At 34.4% G+C, this 23,455-nt stretch overlaps 1 protein-coding gene across 3 annotated transcripts in view; it reads right to left on the bottom strand.

The window, feature by feature from the left end:
• UBR3 (ubiquitin protein ligase E3 component n-recognin 3) overlaps window positions 1-23,455 on the bottom strand; it is a 253,610-nt gene that overhangs the window by 176,058 nt on the left and 54,097 nt on the right. For all 3 annotated transcript variants that reach the window (XM_044242304.1, XM_044242307.1, XM_044242306.1), the window contains exons 7-11: window positions 18,272-18,402; window positions 16,683-16,911; window positions 10,139-10,318; window positions 9,432-9,565; window positions 3,457-3,543 (exon numbers count right to left, since the gene is read on the bottom strand). In XM_044242304.1, coding sequence (XP_044098239.1) covers window positions 3,457-3,543; window positions 9,432-9,565; window positions 10,139-10,318; window positions 16,683-16,911; window positions 18,272-18,402 — 761 coding nt within the window. The remainder of the gene's footprint in view (window positions 1-3,456; window positions 3,544-9,431; window positions 9,566-10,138; window positions 10,319-16,682; window positions 16,912-18,271; window positions 18,403-23,455) is intronic.

The following is a 23,455-nucleotide window of genomic DNA, read 5'->3' as shown; positions in this document are numbered from 1 at the left end:
TATATGCTTGAAATTGTAACAACTTCATCACATAGGTAGGCAAAGAAGCACAGAAAGCCAATACACAGAGGGGGAAGAAAAAATAAGGTAAATAGGGCAAAGCAAAGGCCAAAGACAAGAGCTCCTGTTCAGCTTTCTACTCAGCTCCTCAGGAACTGAGGCTGCCATAAGATCCCTGAGATACCCACTTTGTACTCACAAGAAATTAGGCCTCCCCTAAATTAAGCTGCCTCAAGAATGTTTTTTTCCTTGCATTCAAAAATACCTTAAGTTATTTAAACCTCCATATGTTCCAGGAGGTGATCTTCCCAAAACATTAATTAAATCTTGTACCTCCTCCATTCACAATCTTTTAATGGTTCCCTATAGTTCTAACCCCCTGATAACCTTCTAAGCCTTGAGAAGACAGCTTACCTCTCCGGCCTCATCTCCTGTCACATAAACTCATGTACCACAGGTAGTATCCCTAACTCACCAACCTTTTGTGCCTCTATGCTGTTCTCTCTGCCTCAAATACTACACATCCCTTCTCCCAATGGATTAACATATCCTTAAGACTTGGCTCAAATGACATTTCCTCTAGGAAACATTTCCTAAATCCCTCAAGCTAAATCAGATACTACACTCTATTCTCCCCCATAGTACCTGGTCACAACTTTACAGGAGCACTAGAATCATGTTAACCATTTACCTTTCTCCCATTTCCTTAAATTAGGGACTGTTTCATCACCTATCTCCAGTGTTTTTTAAACAGCAAGCATTCAATATATTCTACTTCAATAAGTACCTAGTAAGTATACTACTTCCCTCTTATCAAAGAACTCCAATCAAACTACCCTGCCACATATTCATAATCATTGCCCTACAGGATATTCATGTATTTGAGGATTCTTAAATGGCCTGACTTACTGGGAAATTTATTCTATCCCTTGTTTCTAATATCACTGTTTGATTTGTGTTAATTCAGTTCAAAAGATTTATTTAATCTGTGCTAGACTACCCCAATAACTTCTGATATTCACTCACAAGGATGATAAAAGAAATATTTATCACAAGTGTAACATGCCTCATAGTCAATCCTCATTAGCTAATAATATTATCTTCAAATAAACAGATGAGATGGATTCAGCAATGCTAAAAAATGTTTAAAATAAAATAACTTTTAAAAACCTGTTTAAAGGGCACCTGGGTGGCTTAGTCAGTTACATGTCCAACTCTCGGTTTAGGCTGGGGTCGTGATCTCCAGGTCATAGGATTGGGCCCCAGATTGGGCTCCATACTCAGCGGGGAGTCTGCTTGGGTTTCTCTCTCTCCCTTCCCCTCTCTATCCCTCCCCAACCTCTGCTCGTGTGTGCGCACACACTCTCTCTCAAATAAATAAATAAAAATAAAATCTTAAAAAAGAAAAACTAAGACCATATAGCTAGTTGCTTTGTGGCAGAGCCAGAATTTATACTTGAGTCTGCTTGACTTTATAGCTCTTTCCACTGAAAATAGCCAACAGCACTGAAATACTACCAGACAAGGGGCACCTGGGTGGCTCAGTTGGTTGAGCATCTAACTCTTGATTTCAGCTCAGGTTGTGATCTCAGGGTCCACAGACTGAGCCCTACATAGGGCTCTGCACTAAGTGGGGAGTCTGCTTATTCCTGTCCGTCTGCTCTTCCCCACCCCCTGTTCTCGCCTTCTCTCTCCCTCTTTTTCTCAAATAAATAAAATCTTAAAAAAAAAAAAAAAGAAAGAAAGAAAGAAAAAGAAATACTACCAGACAAGGAATTAAGAGATGTGGGCTGTAGACTCAGAACTACCAGTAATTTGCTATGCAACTATAGGCAATTTATTTAATATCTTTGCCATCTCCATTGTACATTGTACAAAAAGGTGGGGGGTGGGGGAGAGATAATACCTTCTCTACTTCAAAGGGTTGTTTTGAGGAACAAATATGCCAAAGCACTTTAAGAAACAAAAAACTTTGAAAATACCTTAAAAAATAACCATACTGTGTGATCCCTTAAGTTCTATGCTTATTTTCTCTTCTATTAAAAATCCCTTTAAATTCTTTCCAATACTCAATAAATTCCTAAAATATTTCTGTGTGAAAAATAAATCTACTATTTCCTCAAGTTCAGCTGCTCTATATACCATACATGATTCTAAGTGTCCTTAACTCCACCCCTGAGCTCAACAATTAATTTCATGTTGTGTAACCCTCTGTGTGTAATGGTGTTTTCCCCTTCCTCAAAGCGTTGTCTTAGTAATGCTACCATTTCAACAATACCTCCTAAGTTTCAAATACAAATGAGAACTGGAGTGAGAGAAGTTCAGTTGAGTGACTAATCCTAGAGAGGGCAAAGGAGTAAAACAGGTTGAAAGTAGATATGGAGGCATATCTGAATCTAATCATGGGATACACCCAGACTGAGGGGTGTTCTATAGCATAACTGAGCTAGCTGTACTCTTCAAAATAAGAAACTGTCCCAGAAGGAGACTGGAGACAAGATGACTAAATGCAACATGGGATTTAGAATAGGATGATTTTGCTATAAAGGACAACAATGTACAATTTATAAAACATGAAGGAATTCTAAGGATTGGACAGTAATTATACATTAACGTTAACTTCCTAATTTTTGTAATTGTATCTGGTTGTATAAGACAAAGCCCTTGCTTGTAGGAAGTACACACTGAAGTATTTGAGAGTAATGGACATCAAGTCAAATGGTTCAAGAAAACTAAGTTCTTTGTACTCCACTTCCAAATTTTCAGTAAGTTTGTGATTATATCAAAAAAATTTTTTAAAGAAAGGTGAAGAAAAAGAAAAAAATTCCTCACCCTCAAAAAAAAAGAGAGAGAGACAGACAGACAGACAGCAGGAATTCTATCTGCCCAGGATTCAGAAATGGGATGGGGGAGTTGGAGTGGTCTGAAACACGGCCCTCCTTATGCATATGGCATACTGTGAACCCACTTTATAAAAGGAATAAAAGGGGCTTCTGAAAGAAAACTTGGGTTATTTACAAGCAAGCCCTTGTTTAATTCATACAGAGTATGTTCTGTGCCAACTCTCTTCAGCTCATTATTAATAATGTTCAAGCCCACAGAACACTGACCAATTAATGAAGATGTAACACCCTTTCCATTAAACTCTCCTATCCTATCCACATTTGCACTGTCACTTTAACCCCTCTAAATGAAACTAATTTTTACTCCTGAGAAATATGGAGACATAAACCCTTCATAACAGATAAAGGAATTGTAAGCAAGTATGATTAGTACACTTCAGAATCTCATAAATGTCAAAGAACTGATTGTCCACCTCTCCTTTTTTAAACTTAATGGTAATATCCTCATCCTAACTTCTTTGCCTTATCCCATGAAAAGATATTCATTATTTTCAGTTAAATGAGATATAACACTTTTCTTAAGTGCCTTTATATATGTCAAAAATATACATACCTCATCTACAAAGTTAATAGCATCAAACCAGTCTTGAAGAGCTTCAAGGCAGTATCTAACAACATTTCGAGTATACTCTTGAGTTTCCTAAAATAATAAGTTATACAAATTTTACATTATATAAATATGTATATTTTCAACTTCAAATTATATGTAATACAAAACTACATATAATGATAGCATAATATATATAAAATCAAAAGACCACATTTGCCATTTTAAGAAATCATTTCACAAACTAATAGTAACAACCAGAGACAATTAGGAAAATTAAAAAACACAGCATGTTATGTTTTATATAATTTATTCTTGGAAACGAATCAAAGCTGAAATAGTTTTATGTAATGTATATCAAGCTCTATTCAAAGAGATTCCAAAAATATTGTAAGTTTCTTAATATTAACTGTTTAATGAGTACAGCATCTTTGGGGATGATGAAAATGTCTTAGAGATGAATGGTGGTGATGGTTGCACAACACAGAGAATGTACTTAATGTCAATGAACTGCACATCTAAAAATGATGAAACTGTGCATTTTACATATTTGCCACAATAAAAAAAAAATAAACAGACCAACAAAGGAGCAGAGAACATTTAAGTACTATGAGCAGCCTGTGAATATCTTAGCTTGCTAAAAAGAAAAGATAAGTGTGTGCCACTGGAAGGTAATATGAAAGAAAATTAGAATGTCTTATGGAGAAATTGAGCCACTGAAATAGGAAACTATTAAGTTAAATGGCAAAATAAATCATGATAGCCTCTCTTTAAAAAAAAATAATAATAATGGGCAAAGGATCTGAATAAACATTTCTCCAAAGAAGATCAACAAATGGCTAATAAGCATATGAAGAGATGTTCAACATGATCAGTCAGTAGCAAAGTGCAAATCAAAGCCACAATAAGCTATCACTTCACACCTACTAGGAAGGCTCTATTTTTTTTTAACGCAAAATAAAAAGCGTTGACCAGATGTGGAGAAACTGGAACCCTCACACATTGCCAGTGGAAATATAAAATGGTACAGCCACTGTGAAGTTAAACACAGAGTTACCATATGACCAAACAAGTCTACTCTCATATACCCAAGAGAATTAAAAATATTTGTTCCCACAAAAACTTACATGCTAATGTTCATAGCAGCATTAGCCACAGTAACTAAAAAATGGTATTAACCCATGTATGGACAAGTAGAATGTGGTACATCTACACAATGGATTACTATTCGGCTTTAAAAAGAAATGACACACACCATAACATAGTTGAACCATGAAAACATTATGCTAAGTGAAAGAAGACAAACATAAAAGGCTATATAATGTATGATTCCACTTATATGAAATGTCTAGATTAGGCAAATTCATAGACACAGTTGGGAGAAAAGCAGTTTCCAGGGAATAAGAGCCGACTGGGACTGGGAAGTATAAGGTTTCTTTAGGAGATGGGTTATTAGTGGGGAATTTGTGGTACCAGCTGTACAGCTTTGTGAATATACCATATGACTGAACTAATACTTTAAGATGGTTAAAATATAGAATTTTAGGTTGTATAAATTTGAAATCTATAAAAAAAAGTTTTTAAAAGAAGACACTTTTGGCCTTGATGTATAATAAAAGTGCAGGTCACATCAAAGTCAAGTAGGTTAAAATCTTTATTATATAATTATTCTGTGCTTTAAAGAAAGCTAAGTTTCCCATTGCTGCCTTCTCCTTCATCCTGCTCAGTCTCCTGTCTTGTTCATTATTCTATCATATATATTATCATGCAGGTCCATCTTATGTCACTACCATCCAGACCAAATATCATTTATCTAGTTTCCTTGCCAACAGTCTCACCCTGTTTTAATTTATACTATATGAAATTTATCTTTAAAAAATATTATTTTATAGATTATGTTTCCTAATTTCTTACTGAAAAAATTTAATGGCACTTTTAAGTTACCATAAATAATGTATCATAACCAAACTAAAGTGGCAGATAAGTCACAGGTAAAGAAACATTTAAAACCAAATGTTCTCCTGTCTTATCAAGAGTTTGGGCAAAGGCTAACATAATACCCTTTCAGTACAAACTGATATGACCCTCCTGTAGAAAAATTTGAAAAGCATGTATCAAGAGCCTTTAAAAAAGTGACCAGTTAATTCCATTCCTAAATATAATATATTTAATAATGATGTCCAGATCATCTTTCTTCCATCTCCCACCACTAACACACCCATCCAAAAAAAAATGCAGTGTGCACATTACTAGTTGTATAACCTTTTCAGTCTGTTTATGCATATGTAAAAATGGACATAAATGGACATAATACTATCTACCTCCTAATACTGTGAAGGAAGCAAATGAAATAATGTTTGTAAAATGCTCCATGTCATTGTCTAGCACTATGTGTGACAAGCAGTTATGTGCTCCAAAGGGTCAGGGCCACAGTTACCTAAAGCTGCCACTAGATGGAGATTTCACAGCTTATTTGTTTTGTTAGGGAAGCAAAAACTAGTAGGATTCTGGAAATATCCCATCCCTTTATCCAATCTGTTATCGATATAGTATTAGTTGTTTAACTAGCTCTTAACATTTTCAAGAACCAAACAGCATTTAGGGCAATCATACAAAGAAAGTAAGCTACCAGGTGAAGTTATTTTTATTGTTAATCCTTTAGTTTTATATCTTTTAATTAGAGAACAGAAACAACAAAACAGCTGTTTTACTTTAATAGTCTTTCTTCTAGCTTACATTTCTAAAACCCAACAACAGTATTGCTAAAAATCTCTAGACACTCTTGTTTTTAACAGACAATTACAGCAAAGTGGGAAAGAGATGAAATCAGATGGATTTGTTTTCAAACTCAGCTTCTACTTAACAGCTGTGTGAACGTGGGCAAGTTATTTAACTTCTGCAGGAAAGACATGATACTATCTACTTTATAAGAGATACAATGAAGACTAGATTAAGAATATAATACAAAGAATATAGTGTGAAGAACAACGTCTGGCAGAATGTGGGGGCTCATCAAGATAATGTCTTAATTAGGAACTAAATACTCCCTTAACTGAGAAACTACTCTCTCAGATTCTCTTAGATGGGGTTGCTTTCTTGATTCTCTTCACTTCTTAGGTTAAGGGAACCATAACACACTGTAATCCTGGCCTTCAAAGCTAAACACTAAACTACCCAGAAACAATGAGTTCATTATCAGAGATAAACATAAACGCAACTTCATAATCCAAATTCATCTTAAACACAACTGTCAGAATAATCCTCCTAAAATACTGATCTTTTCATATTAACATCATATCAACCTCCCTGATCCATCACTGTCTTTTGTTGGCTTATAGGATACTGTGCTCCTCTAAGTTTTCTCCGCACCCTTATCTCTGATGTTGCAGTGTTAGTTCTTTCTTCAGGGTTCACTTCTCTCCCTACTTGATCTCATCCCACCCCCCTAGTGATAAATACCATTTATGTTACCAAGGCTCTAAAATTTATAATCTTAGTCCTGACTTCTCTTTTGAGCACAAGAAATCAGCCCCCACACTCATTACTCTCAGAGAAAACTGTTATTCTCCTACAGAGCACTTACAAATTAAATCTGTGTGTTTACCTACTTAACATCTATCTCCCCCATCAGACTGCCCCATGAAAATAAGGACCATGCCTATCTGGCTTAACACCAAAACCTAAGCATCTACATAGTGTCCAGATAGTGTCTGGCACAAGAACAGCATTAAACAAAAAAAAAATTTTTTAGTGAATGAACAAATGAACCTCTTATTATATAACAGGGTTTTGTTTTGTTTTGTTGTTTTTATAAATGCTACAGTGGAAATTAAACAAAGTACTCTGAAAGCACTGAAACTAGAATCATAAACCTGACTGAAAGAACTTAAATGAGCAGATTACATATCAGATGAATAGCATTTTTATAGAGCTAACACTAGTGGTTCTTTACTCTGGTTAGAATCACTGCCAAGGTCCTTCTGCACTCAAATAAATCAAAATCTCTGAAAATGGGGCTTAGGCACATGTATTCTTAAAGCTTCTTGGAACACTGAAAAAAATTTAAAAATTAAAAATTAAAAAATTAAATTAAACTTAAAAAAGGCTTCCAAAATGATTCTAATCTAAGAACAAGCAGAAAGAATGACAGACTATAAGCCAAAAGGGATTAGTTTGAACAAATGCACAGGTACCAAGAGAGCGATACCACATGTTGAAAAACGGTATTCAATCCAGTGACGACATACAGAAAGATAGAGTGGTATAAATGGAAGATGAATTATAAGAGACAAGTTAAGGGGCGCCTGGGTGGCTCAGTGGGTTAAAGCCTCTGTCTTCAGCTCAGGTCATGATCCCAGGGTCCTGGGATCGAGCCCCACATCGAGCCCCACATCGAGCTCTCTGCTCGACAGGGAGCCTGCTTCCCTTCCTCTCTCTCTGCCTGCCTCTCTGCCTCCTTGTGATCTCTGTCAAATAAATAAATAAAATCTTTACAAAGAAAGAGAGAGAGAAGTTAAGGGCAAATGATGGAGGATCTTAAATGTCTCTATAAGAAACACAAATGTTACCCTGTAGACTGATAAGAATTTTAACGATTTTTTAAGCAAAGGAGAAAGATGCACAGAGCTTAGGTAATTTCAGTACTGGGAGGGACAGATCGGAGTAGGAAGAATTTAGAGGCAGGAAACCCAGTTAAATTATCTTAACAACCCAGATTTTAAAGATATAAGGAAATAAATTAAAAGACAGGAAAGAAGTGGTAGGAAGGATTTCTGGAGTAGAAGAGAAATTTCATGGTATCTAATTACAGGCTGAATAAAACTGGCACAGCAAGGACAGAAAGTTTCTATATTAGATAACTATACTTTCAGACACCATTAAATAACATAAAGGATATAGTATGGGCCAATGAATTTAATAAGTAAGTTAGTGATTTGAGAAAATCCATGTACCTATTATGAGATCTACATGAATAACCAGAGCTGCTAGAAATCTGAACCTGGCTAGACTAACAAAGTTGTAAGTCATGCATTTGGAGAAGAGCTGAAGTCATGAGAGAAAATATAAATCTGATTAAAGGGACTCATATATTTAAAGCACATATGGAGGAGGGCCTCATAATAACCCTGTGAAGGGCAGGATTCAGGGTCCTATTTCTGTTTTCTTTTGTTTTGCCTTCTCAAAAACAAGGAGAAAGAAGGAGACTGTCAAATAGCTTTAAGTGAGTTGACCAAGCAATATAAATAGAAAAAGGCAGACCCAAGATAAGAATCCAAGACTTCAAAATATTTCCATTATAAAATCTGGTCCAGCATGCTTATGGATACACGCTGCCAGTTGGTCTTTATGGGATCCATAGAGTAAAAGCTCAGTCAAGTTCTTAGTTTAGTAGGGTCAGGAAATTCCATTTTTCTGGATCATCCAAGGACTCTGGAGATCCATTAAACCACTACTTTAAAAATGAAGAAGTAAAATCTGTATTTGTATACAAAGATTCAAGTATATCCAATTGATGATCATTTTCTTATCCAATTACAAGAATTAATGTTGCTGCTATGCTACTCTTAAGATTCCTTTGGTAAACAGCTGGAGGTTGTATGAAATGCAAACTAATTTTGTGCTTGGAATCTTAAAAATGTAATCATTATTAAGAACTATTCTCACTCCTTAAAGACAAGAAGCAACAGATAACTAACTGATAACGGATAAAATAAAGCAATAAAGATAAATGTGGAGACTTCTAAAGCTCCAAAGACTATTCACAGTAAGGAAAGGCTGCAAGGATCTGACAATATAATGAACTCCAACTTGCCAAAGAAGAGTAGTTAATGTCTCAGGTCAGTGTTCACAGAGCTGAATTCACAATTAAACATTGCCCATTAATATATATGAGTAAACAAATCAATGTTTTCACAAATCTTTTTCTTAAATCACTCTTTTAAAGGTAAAGACAGAAATTAACAAAAATATTTTCAACATACCCTAACTTTACAATGGGATAAGAGCCCCCACATTGGCTGTGCACAGGCCTCAAGTTCAGCAGCAAAGGCAGCATAGTAGGTCTGAGACTCAAATTCCACATGCTCATTTAGTTCTCGCTTGTTTAAGTTCATACCTTGCAAAAATTAAAGCAGATATAAATCTTGCCAAATAGAAGCAAGTATTCATATTAAAAATCAAGTAAAATACTTCCTAGTACCAAACACTCAGTGCACACAAATGGCATAAATGACACGATATGTAGAGAAATAAATAAATAATTTAAAGTAAAATAATCTAGTCCTTTTAGAAGTTTTCACAAACTAGGTTTTCTTAGAAACACTTTGTGAATTGTCTCTTATATAACATAATTGAGTATGTTAAATAAAGTCAAAACTATTTTAATTGACACTTCGAAATTTTATGAAGTGTTATAAATCTTTCTTGAAGAATAAATTAGAAATTTCTAGATTAATGATTTAAAGTGTAGGATTTACACTCCTGCTTCCTTTTTAATAATTTGGTATTTTTCATAACTCTGATATATTTTCATGAACAATTGATTAAAGTACTTACAAATATTAATTAAAATGAGATACTTCACATGTAACCTGAATGATGTGCTTTTATCTTTTAATCAGTATATTAGATCGTCTTGCATTAGGCATTTTGTAAGCTAAAAAAATTAACAAAAAAGTAAAATTCATACCTTGAAAGAAAGATACAAAGTTCATCCACGTAACTAACAAACCATGGTCCTCCAAAAATCTCTTAGCCACACTTTGATGAGAAAGGATATTAATAAAATCACTGACAAGAGGCCAATAAGTGTTATTCTTCAGTAATGCTTCTCCACAGTTCACTACCACATGTAAACTATTTTCTTCATCTAAAACAGACACACACAGCCCAGTAATAAATAAGTTTTAAAAAAACAAAAACTTTACCAACGATACACATTATATACATTAGAATCGGGGATATCTCAATTCAAACTCCAGCCAGACATATGGTGTGTTACTTTGATTCTGAATCAATTTCCCCATCTATAAAATGAGGGAAAGACACATATCTTAAGGAAATTAAATGAAACATTAATATAACACTAAGCACATCATTATAAAAAGATGTCTAACATATTACATGATACTGAGCTAGCTATATATTCATAAAACCTTATTATTTTCCTGATTTTAAAAACATAATGCAGTATCTTCAGTTCTAATCAATAAAATATTTTATCCCTAGATTAATCTCATTCCATCTTACCAAACAAATCTGTATGGGATGTATAATTGCTTTCTTCTACTCAAAAAATATGTGAATATAACTTTTTAGCAAGTACAGTATTCCAAAAATGAAAGATACACATATAAATAAACTTAAGCCTTTTAAAAAAAATCCTCAAAGTTTAATTACATTATTGTGTGTGGGGAAAGATTAGCTATGTACAAATCTTTACTATTAGAAGCTAAGCATATATGCCTTAGCTCTCTTAATCTAGTCCAAATTAACTAATTCACTGGACAAATGAGCCCCCATTCCTAATGTAAAACATACTAATACCCATAATATACAGAACGCATAAAGCTAGTAACCTGCTCCCTAGTACATATGCCAAGATATATACTTATCCAGAGTCCATTTTTGTTTCTGTTCACGCTAACTGTTCTTTTTGTTATAAATTTTAAATTAAAAGTACATAAACTGATGAAATATAAAGACAGGTATGACAAAAACTGAATCATAAGCTTTTGAGAGACAATAAAAATGTCTAGAGAAAAATCATAAAAACCTAGAATTTTTGCACTCAGATTGCTTTATACAGATTTTTTGTTTTAACTCTGAAGAAACTGAAACTGGAAATCACAGATGATGCCTTACAGAAGTGATGAGGTAGAACTCCAGACATGGAAACCAAAACGTAAAAATGCTTTGCCCAAAATTAACAGATTAGAGAATGAACAAGCATCTCTGTATTTTAAGTTAAAATGCACTGTTTAATACATGTATCATTTTTCTAATGATAACTCACTTTAACCAACTTTTTCAACTAATCATCTACTTGTGAAACTCATCAGTGGGGGCACTGGGTGGCTCAGTGGGTTAAGCATTGGCCTTCGTCTCAGGCCCTGATCTCAGGGTCTTGCCCTGGGATGGAGCCCGCGCTCAGTAGGGAGTCGGCTTCTCCCTCTCCTTTCGCCCCTCCCCCCACTGGTGTGGGCGCTCTCTCTCTGTCTCTCTCTTGACCACAAGAGCTCACTCTCTCACAAACAAACAGTATCTTTTTTAAAAATTTAAAATATTTTTTAAAATAAAAATAAACTCATCAGTGAAGAGGCTTCTATTGTACTTCTAATTTTCCATACATTAAATTTAGGTTTCAGTCCATGAAACTATTTTACCTAACTCTTAAATTTAATAGTATGTAAGAACAGGACCCACAAAGTTAAGTATGCACTCTTTTAGTGCCTCTCAATAGGAGAGAGAGTGTAACTGAATGAAGAAGTGGGGCTTCTACAAACCACGTACACCTGAGATTAGAAAGCCATCTCTGACTGACAACTGCTGCCACCATGAGTTGGTGGGCAGTTGGTATTAATGGAACAGTGCTCAGTGATGATGGAATTTAAAATTTTTTAAACACTGAAAATCACTGTTCTATTTAATTGAAACCAGAAGATGAATAAGCAGAATAAAATAAATCAAAATGACTACTTTCCTGGCACTGCTGTAAATACTATTGTTCTTATGAAAAACACCTTGGAACTTTTAGTAAAATAAAGTGACTAGGACTTCTATTTTTCCCCAACTGAGATTCACTCATCAACAAATATTTATTCAGCATTTACTGAGGGCCAGGTATTCTTTTAAGTTCTGAGAATAAAGTGGTAAATAAGTCAAAACTTATACAGTCTCTCCACTGAGATTAATATAAGACAGTGTGATACGGCTATCATAAACTAAGTATAAGAAGTCATAAGAATAAATACAGCTAGTCTACAATTCAGGAAAAGACTCTAACTTAGGAAGTGATGTCTAAACTAACATCTATAGAATGAAGGAGGAATTAGGATCAGCCAAATAAACCAGGGCAGGGAGAGGAAATGGTGTTGTAGGTAGAGGAAGCAATATTAAAAAAGGATGCAATCTTTGGGACAAAGAATGCAGGGGATAGGTGGCACAAATGAAGCCAGAGGGCCTTAAAAATCAGCTCCAGGAGTTTGGAGTTCATGTGAAGAGGATGGCAAGCCACTGGGGGTAGGGCTGAGAGACAGGGACATGATCAGAAGTGCAGTGTGGAAAGTGACCAAAGGAAGGTGATGATGGCTAGTGGTATGAGGCCTAGAGATGTCAATGGCTTGAACTATGGTGGTGGCATGAAGATGTAAAGATGAAAAGAACAGCTATTTAAAGATGTTTAGAAGGTTCAAATGCAGACTTGATGATGTTTATTAAATCTACAAGGAGCATGAAGAAGTCAAAAAAGGCCCCCAGGTTTTTAAGTTGGGCAGCTGCATAGGTGGTTGACAGTGGTACCAAAACACACACTTGCGTACTCATATACGCATACATATATACACACTCATACACACACAATAACAGAAAAGAAGCAAGCTTGATGGAGTGATAAGAAGGAATTTTTGGTGTGGACATTGTGTGTTTGAGGTACTTGCAGAGATTCAAAGAATACAGCTCAATAAACAGTTTAATATGCAGGACAGAACAATCTGGGATTAGTACATCTATAGACATTCCTATGGCTATGCAACATATGGCTTTTAGGGGTTTGGGGGTAGGTTTGGGTTGGGTTTTTCTTTTTTTTTTTAGGTTTTTTTGTTTTTGTTTTTGTTTTTGTTTTGTGAGAGAGAGAGTGTACAAGAGTGTGGGGGAGAGGGGCAGAGGGAGAGAGAAAGAATCTTAAGCAGGTTCCATACCCAGTGCAGAGCCCACCACGGGGCTCAATCTCATGACCCTGAGATCACGACCTGAACTGAAATCAAGAGTCAGATGCTTAACCAACTGAGCCACCCAGGCATCCCTGCAACATATGGTTTTAAGTTTCCATTTTATACAGATTGTTTCATAAGACAAATTGTAAAATTTCAGGGATATGAATAGCTATATTTAGAACCACAAAGTAATAAGGTACAGAAGAAAATATAACAAAGTAAAAGTGTAAGGTAGTGATCACTTACTACTAGAGGTTTTTTCCTGTTAATCTTTAGCTATTGCTGTGCCCATGTGAATTCTCATTGTATCAGCTTCTATGTTTACTAATAGTATAGACAAAATTTTCAAATACTGTCTAATGAAAATTTCTGCAAAAGCTAGATAGATTTATTAAAAAAACAAAGTATAGAGATCCTACTGTAGAATCTGTAGCTAGTTATAGGTAGGTCAAAATATTTAAAGCCTATTCTAATACTCTTGATGTAAAAACAGGAAAGTTTATGGTGCTTTTAGAAAGCCAGTAAAAATTAACATGAAACATAACGCTACTTTTAAAAGAGGACCAAAACACCATGGGAGCTAAAAACCATTTTAGACCTTGGCTTAGAAATAATGTAATTTACTGCTGGAAGAAATACATTTTATACTTAAAGATCTTACCAATGATACCACCAGATACTTAGCTTCCAGAAAATTCAATTTGTGTAAGAATTTTCAGAATAGACTAACTGCATTAGAAGGCAAGTATATGCAGAAGGCAAAAATAAGACTTTGCAGTATGATTTTAGAAAATATGGGAAAAGTGAGAAGAGCAAAAATACCAGGACAAAGTGCCAAAAAACACCAACATCAACAGGAGAAGCAGAAAAGAGCTTTGGGCCACAGAAAGAACAGACAATCAACAGTGTGAAACGCTGCTGAAAATCAGTAAAGATAAGGTCCGAAGAGTGGCCACAGGTTTCCCCACCATGTATGTCATGAAAAGGGTGATCCCATAATTTCCTGTATAAAATGGGACACTTTTGAGAGTAAAGGAGATTGCATGAATAACTATGTCAGAACAATAGCATTACTTGGAGCCATTCCGGGAAAAGTAGAACATGTGACCAGTGGAGTCACAATTTCAGAGAGAGCAACAAAATGGTGGAAGTGGACACTAGACTGAAGTCGGTTACTGAGTGACTAAAAAGCAAGGAAACAAACTCAAGAAATATGTCTACAGAAAAAAATATAAGAATAAACACATCTTCTCAAACATTCTTCCTTAAAGATCAAGTACAAACAATTTGTAACTAATAAGCATAGCTAAACCATTTAGTCAAGAAAAAAGAACTCCAGATGCTTTCCAAAAGAGCAGATACTTCTAACTTTTAAAAGTTCTCTAGCTTAGGGGGGTCTGGGTGGTGCAGTCAGTTAAGTATCTGACTCTTGATTTCAGCTTAGGTCATGATCTCAAGGTCATGAGATAGAGCCTGGCATTGGGCTCTATATTCAGTATGGAGTCTACTAAAGACACTCTCTCCCTCTGTCCTGCCTCACCTCTCTTTCTCTCTCAAATAATATCTTTAAAAATTCAAAATAATTTTTAAAATTAAAGTTTTCTAGTTTATAAATTAAAAACACTCTTTTAGGGAAAAGTCTTTCTCTAAATATATAATTTGATATATAAGAATATCATTGACACAATGAATTATGATAGATACCATTTCAAAAAAGGACAAGCAATACATGTAATATATGTAGCTGAATATTCAAAAGAAAGGGTCATCTTGTGAAAATAGAAGAGCTATAATACAAAGCACCTTTTAAATTTTCCTTTAAAAAAGTGAAGAGATATATTGCTTAATGTAAATAATGTACTATGCTCTCATTATACCTATAACAGGAAGACAGACTTACATAGTGGGCTGGAGTACAGGTTTAATTCAGACAACTAGCATTACTATTTACAGCTATAAAACCATAGATCATTGACTTCAACTCCCTAAGCCACAGTTCCCTCACCTATAAAATGGAAAAAAACAGTATCTACTTCACAGTTAAATGACATCATACAGAGTACTGAGGAAAGAGCATAGTACATAGTGAGTGCTCAAAAGCTGATAGCTATCATTTTAGCTAGCTATCATTAGCATATATAAGCACTGCATACCGCACTGAGCATACAGGTTATGGTGTCAACTGAGAATGGATGACATGAAAACAGAGAGAAAATAGTAGCTGATATGCAAAAGGAGGTAAGAGTGAAACAAAGCAAGTCTCAACTACAAGATCTCTCCTCCAAAGACAATGGAAAGGTCCTAGGTTTAATCTCAGGTATGTTGCTAAAGTTTAGCCCCATGTGCCAACTTGTAAGACACAGTACTATCAATGCGGACCTGCCTTGTATCATGGTTAAGGGTAGACATCAGGACATAAGAAGACCTTGGCTCTGTCATTTACTAGCTGTCTAACCTATGGTAAATGCGTTAACTTCTCTAAGCCTCAACTTACTCATCTTTAAAGTGGGAATAATACGGATAGTAATAATACCAATCTCAGAGAACTGTTCAGAGAAACTTAACTGAGACAACATATGAATGGTTATTAATACAGTGCCCCGTACACAGCAAATACTCAAATAAAACAAATTATTACAGGGAGGTAAAGTTAAGATGAAAGACCACAGTGAAATGAGAATGGGAGGAGATCCTAGAAATATTATAGTAGTTTGAGGAGTATCAATCATATAGTGGGCACAAAAGAAAAAAACTAAAGACCTCTCTAAGGGAAAAGAAAAAAAAGGAAAGATTTATTTCAACTTTTAAATTTAAAACTATAGGCATATAAAAATGTCTAAGGCAGATAATACAGATTTATAATAAAAAAATAGGAACATGACTACTAAAGAAATGGTTAAATTATGGTAAAGTCATATGACATTAACACCTGCAACCATTAAAAAACATGTTTTCAACACATACAATAGAGCAGCATATTTTTAAAGTATATAGTAGTATATTTTTAAAGTATTATTTGAATCTGTAAATATACTCGTATAATACAAAAAGACAGAAAAGAACTATCCAAAACTGTTAACAGTTATTTGTGAATAACAAAGCTAAAGGTAATTTTAAAGTTTGCCTTAAAAATAATAAAGTTTGTCTTTAAATTTTGATGAAATTTTTCAAAAAATTCTTTAACAAAGATGTATTACTTCGTAATATTTTTAAAGCTATTTTAACCATGTAAAGAGGTTTTTAAGACGAGTTACACAAAGTATACCAATAATAAAACTAGTGAAATAATTCTGAGTTTACCTTGTAGCTCACTTTTAATAAGGCAACTTTCCATCATGTATAATAGCACAGTGACCATAATATCCAGCAGCTGACATTCTTCTGTTACCTGTCTGGCTAACTCTTCATTGCTGAACAACTGAACACTAATATGCACAATTCTGTTAGACATTGTGTCTGACTCGTGACTTTTCTTCAGTGTTTTCATAATGAAAGCATAATGTTGAACAAACGTTTTTGTGAAAGCAACCTGTAAATTTTTAAATAGGAAGAAAAAAACATATTAGTTTAACTTTGAGTTTTATAATACATTTTCCAATATATTATATTAACATTTTAGAGCTATTATTAGCTTATGATGACACCCACAGAAATTTTAAAAGTGGTTTCAATGATGATGGTAGTCACATTCTTTTGTCTGAAACATTAGCAAAATACTTGGATAGTTAAAAAAATTTTAATAGACATTTTAAATTATTAAAGTTTTAGAACAATTATAAATATCATGATTTAAAAACACCAATTTTCACTTTGGTTACAAATATATCAATTCACTAATGTCGAAGTAGGTATCTTTGTTCTGTGCTATCTACTTTAACAACAAAATCTAAAGTCTCAGCTTAAAACCATACCAGAGGATTTAATATAATTAAAATCAAGAGAATCAATGTGATTAATTCCAAAAGAAATGTCTTCTCCTCTTTGACTGGAAAACTGACCGCTATCTGAGTAAATAAATACTCTCTCTATGTAACATACACACCACTTCTTCTTTTCTTAACCAGGTATAAAGACATAAAACAATACCATTATTCATTAAAGTGTAACTCCTAAAGAGGCTTTACTATATAAACCATAAGGAGAACTACAGCCAAAAACAAAAAGAAGAAGGAGGATAGCATAATTTATTTTCTTTTCTTACACTAGGCTGTGTCACTTTGCCATAACCACATGATGATCATAAGTGAGACTCTAGACCCTCTGGAACTACAGACTTCACCTATCTACCTGTGTATACAGGTCAATAACTGTTCTGTCTTTAATGGTTATGGCCAGCAGAAACTGACCCTGTGATTTTCTCAAACCTAACCTCACAAACCACTTTTTTTTTTTTTAAGTAATCTCTACACCTAACATGGGTCTTGAACTCATCACCCCAAGATCGAGAATAGCAAGCTCTACCAACTGAACGAGCCAGATGCCCCTATAATCCCACAATCTAAATTCAGCTGACCCCTTAAACATTCTCATAGCACTTTGTAACTCTCCTTTGGAGAACCTACCACAATTTAATTGACTACATTATTTACTTGTGCAATTATGTTTTTGTGTGTCCCCTAGCATTCTCTTTGGACCAAGTTCCATGCAGACAGACTACTCTTAGGAATACTGCTTTGTAAAGCTGCTTTGCCTCAGATCTATGATCCTGTGCTTTTTGTGCAAAACCTACTTTAACAACAAAAGAAGCTAATGCTTTTTATTAGTGTTATCTCAGTCCTTGAAGCTACAATAAAATAAGACACAGCTTAAAAACAAACCAAAAAATTTTATGATGAAAAGGCAAAGAAAGAGGAGCAAAGTTCAGAAAGGAAGGGAAAAAACATAGATACCTTATACTCTTGATCTGGAAGCATGTTGAGTAAGAAAGTTACCATCTTCTGAGGGAATTCATACTTTATAGTCCAAAACAATAGTTCTTCTAGAAAACTTTTATGTTTCAAAACATCCATTATAGATTGATCTACATTAAAAAAAAGAAAACTTATCACCTAATGATTTAAGCTGCTCATCTCATTTAAACCTTACTATAATTAATAACCATTAACTTCAAACACTTGAGTGTATCAACAAATTAAGGACACCCTTTCAATAATTCAATAATACTGACATCATCAATCCAGGTTTCTACAATTTCCATGGTAAACAATAAAATACTTAATCCTTATATTTAAATAGGAAGCAGTTACTTAAAAAATAAGTAATTACTTGCCCTTAACATAAGTAATTTATCTAAAATTTCTAAGATTCAAAATAATTATCCTACAAGAACAATATTTATGGTATTTTACTAATATTAATAATAATTTTAAGCTAAAAACAAAATATTAAAGCCATAAAGCCCAAAGTTATTGAATCTCTTCATTTTTAGTTTTTAGAGAAAAGGGGGGAAATTGTTATAGGATTCAATAATTTATTTCTTTAAAATTGTTATTCAGAAATGAAATACTAATTTTGCTACAGGAAGTAATTACTAATGTATTGCTTAATCTAGTATATACAGAAGCATTTATTTCTTACCTAGTAAGAATATACCAGGAAAATTATAAAGAATGCTATACATTCTTACTTGCTCTGAACTCAAGATGCCCTTCTTTATGCACAGGGAAACAGAAAATGGATGCCCCTTTTAAATATAAGGATTCAAAACGGGATAAAGTTACTACACAGCCAATTTCTAAGCTACTCCTTGAGGACTATTCTGTCTCCTACTAATCTCTGCAACCTTGTCACACTGAATCAACAGAAAGGTCTCAACAGGTATATAATGAACTGAATATTTTTAATACTTTGGCTATTTCCTTCTCTCACCTTAGTGTCTATCCCTAAAAAAGAACTACAAAATTCTGACTTCATCTTTGTTGGAGCAAATGATCTTGGGCTTGGGCTACTGCTCTGGATTATCAGGTCCATTATAAGGACACTTTAGAGGATACAACAAGTGTCAACTGTGAATGGATTGGTTCAGTGATAATGCTTACACAAGGACTAGAGTTAAACAAAGGATTCTAGAAAGTAATATTACATACGACAAAAAACCCATGTATAGCCCTAAATTGAATTATAGTTCAAGTTGTCTTGTAGAGTAACCCTGAATCATTTTTTCAATTAACCCTACCGTACCTCAGTCTCACAGTTCTCCTATTACTGAGTCATGTGGTCACACCACATCTCCTCAGGTCATGGGTCTAAAAATGTCACAATAAGGGCACCTGAGGGGCTCAGTCAGTTAAGCATCCAACTCTTGATTTCGACTCAGGTTATCATGTCAGGGTCCTGAGATTTAGCCCTACATTTGGCTCTACGCTCAGCACAGGGTGTGCTTGTCCCTCTCCCTCTGCTCCTTCCCCTTCTTGCACTCACACACTCTCTCTCCAAAATAAATAAAATCTTTTTTAAAAAATATAACAATAAGCAGGCCATCAATAAGCATGCCATATCTCTCTTGATTCTTCTTTAAAACATTCTGATTTTTTTTTAAAGATTTTATTTGACAGACAGAGATCACAAATAGGCAGAGAGGCAGGCAGAGAGAGAGGGGGGAAGCAGGCTCCCTGCTGAGCAGAGAGCCTGATGCGGGGATCAATCCCAGGACACTGGGATCATGACCTGAGCCGAAGGCAGAGGCTTTAACCCACTGAGCCACCCAGGTGCCCCTAAAACATTCTGATTTTAACAGGCTTGAATCAATACTTATTAGACACAACTTTAACCCAATTTTTCTGTTAATAATTAATAACCCATTATTTTTAGAGTAATTTTTAGAATCTCCATTATTCTGCAGATACTACAAATTTAACTACAGAGAGCCAAAAGTTATATCCCAATTTCCTAACTCCCTTTCAGTTTGCCTTTGGTATAAATATAAGATTTATATTTAAGGATTTAACATTTAATAGCAATAAAAATATAAATACAGGATATATATAATATAATATAATATATACAAATATAATATAATATAAATATAAGGATTTATATTTAAGGATTTAATATTTAATAGCGATAAAAATATAAATACAGGGGCGCTTGGGTGGCTCAGTGGGTTAAAGCCTTGTCTCAGGTCATGATCCCAGGATCCTGGGATCAAGCCCCACATCAGGCTCTCCGCTCAGCAGGTAGCCTGCTTCCCTCTCTCTCTCTCTCTGCCTACTGCTCTGCCTACTTGTGATCCCTGTCTGTCAAATAAACAAATAAAAATCTTCAAAAATTAAAATATATATATATATATATATATATGATTATGCTATACATCTCAGTGGAAACTATTTATTCTTTATTTTCTAAATGTCAGAATTTTCTACTTATGAAACAGAAATATCTTCCTCCTGAATTAGATCATTCCGAGGATACAACAATGATTTTAAAAATAGAAATAAATAAATCTTGCAAAAACTGAGGTAAAATATATTCAAAGGCACACACTGACAGATTCAAAGCCAAAAAAATAAAATTAGGGCCCAAGTCAATCAGATGGACAAAATTATATTCTAATTTTGAATATAACCCAGAGCATATTACTGATGTCAGTTTAAGTCTTACAATTCATTTAGCACTAATATGATTGAAAATTTTAGACTACCAAAAAAATAAATTAATTAAATCCTCAAAGATAAGTGTTTCTAAAAATATTTACAAAGTTAAAAAAACTTGTAGTATTAACCTTAGAACTCAGTTATGACTCTGCAAGTCTGCATTTGCCAAATGAAAGCCTGGAGCTACCATAATTATTATATACATATTATATATATTTGTGTGTGTATATATATATATATAATATATATGTGTGTATATATATATATATATATATATATATATAAAGGTATTCATTTTTTAAAATAAATAATCCAAATGAACCAGAAAAGCTACAGCTCCTACTAAAATCAAAATAACTGCAATTATGTATGATTCCATTTTTTCATCGCCAAAGAAAAAAAAACCACAGTATCTTCACTGTTATTGTTCTTAAAATAAGTGATGTCATTTTTCCCAAGATATTTAAAACATGAGTGATGTGCTTTGTGTTATGCTATGGAGATGTGGTTAGAATGCTTCCATTAGTTATGTATAACGACATATTTGCCTTTAAAATCTGGATTTAAATTGTCATGATTTTTAGAATGCCTAAACTACCTTAAGCCAAACTGTAAAAAGAGATTTTTGAGCAATCAGTATGTGGTACAAATGCATGAGTAACATAAAGATTTTCATTAGACAGCTGAATCCAGAATCCATAACTCAGGAGCTCAATAATCTCAGCCATGTTAGCTGAAGCCCTATAGGCCTCCGTTTCTTCATCCTTAAAATTTAGGTTTAGAGATGAGACAGTGAATGTGGCACAGTGCCTCAACCTCTTGCCTATTATTATCTTTTAATTTTCAGCTCACTATCAAACCACTGAACCAAATTCTTACAAAAACTAAACCAATTCTTGGACTTCTGTTATCTTCAAAAACAACTACCACTTTTTAAAAACAGAGGTTCTACTAATTCAAAAAGCCATTTCTTCCATGCACATACTTAAAGAAAAATTGGTAACTGATCAAGTCTTAAATCTCTGTAGCACTTCTCACCAGTGGAGGAAAGAAGAGAAGAGAATCTAATCTCAAATATGAAAAAAAATCAGGAATAAAATAAGCTTCAATTTTAAGTCTCCATAGAAAGTATCTTCACCCAACATTTGACCAGACTGTAGGAAAACAATGACCTCTCACACCATATCAAGTATTTTTTTAAGGCATCTCTAAAACTGAAACTCAAGTATGTATCTAAGAGTCCACTTCAACTCAGATGTATGTCAAGGACTCAAGTAAACACACAGACAACTCTGGTAAGTCAAAGGCCAGGTCACCATATGAGTTCTCATTTCCTTCAGGCATCACAATTTCCCTGCTAGGAAAGGAAGAAGGGGAACATGTGTACACATGTGCATCCTGGACCACAGATCAAATTTCATGCCCTTTGCTAGGGTGGAGCCCTAGGGGCAGGCCACCCCAAGATGGACTCCTTTGGTATGAAGATGAGGAGGTTTCTCAAAAAAATAAACACAGAAATACCATGTAATCCAGTAATTCCACTACTGGGTATTTAACCGAAGAAAACCAAAACACTAATTTGAAAAGATATATGCACCCCTATGTTTACTGCAGCATTATTTACAATGGCCAAGATATGGAAGTTTCCATCAACAGACAAATGGATAAGGAAAATGTGGTACATATACACAATGGAACATTAGACACCCATAATGAAGGATGGGATTGTCATGAGACAACATGATGGACCTAGAGGATGATGCTAAGTGAAATAAGTCAAACTGAGAAAGACAAATACCATATGATTCCACTCATAAGCGAAATCTAAAATATATATATGTAAATATATGTGTGTATACACACATACACACACACATGCAGAGCAGAATCAGAAGACCTATCAATACACAGAACAAACTGATGGTTGCCAGAACAGAACAGGTGGGGAGATAACCAAAAAAGGGTGAAGGAGAGAGGGAGGTACCAGCCTGCAATTATGGAATCAGTAAGTCGCAGGAATAAAAAGCAGACCATAAGGAATACAGTTAGTGATCCTGCCATAGTGATGTTACAGGACAGATGGTAGCTACCTACACTTGTGAACATACCATAACGTAGAAACTTGTCAAATCACTAAGTTGTATACTTGAAACTAATGTAACTTTGTGTGTCAACTATATCAAACAAAAGCAATCAAAATCCAGCAAATTCAGGAAAACCTCTTTGCCTTCCCCATCAACAACCTAAAAAGAATTCGGATAGAGGACCTGCTCCAGAAAGAGAGCTATCACCATAGATAACTACATTATGATATAAACTAAGTATGGTAGACAGGGAGGAACCTAGCAAGACCTGTGTCCCATTGTTTCTAAGAGGCCCAGCAAATATTTATTTATCAAATATTTACTCTTTCCCATCTTCCTGTGATTTGCATGTCTTCCCTTTGCAGTTCCAGACCGTTACCCATTTCTCCCTAGTTCA

This window comes from Neovison vison, chromosome 3 (genome assembly GCF_020171115.1).
Source record: "Neovison vison isolate M4711 chromosome 3, ASM_NN_V1, whole genome shotgun sequence".
NCBI lineage: Eukaryota > Metazoa > Chordata > Mammalia > Carnivora > Mustelidae > Neogale > Neogale vison.
The sequence above is the reverse complement of the archived record's forward strand: the minus strand, read 5'-3'. Positions and strand labels throughout refer to the sequence as shown.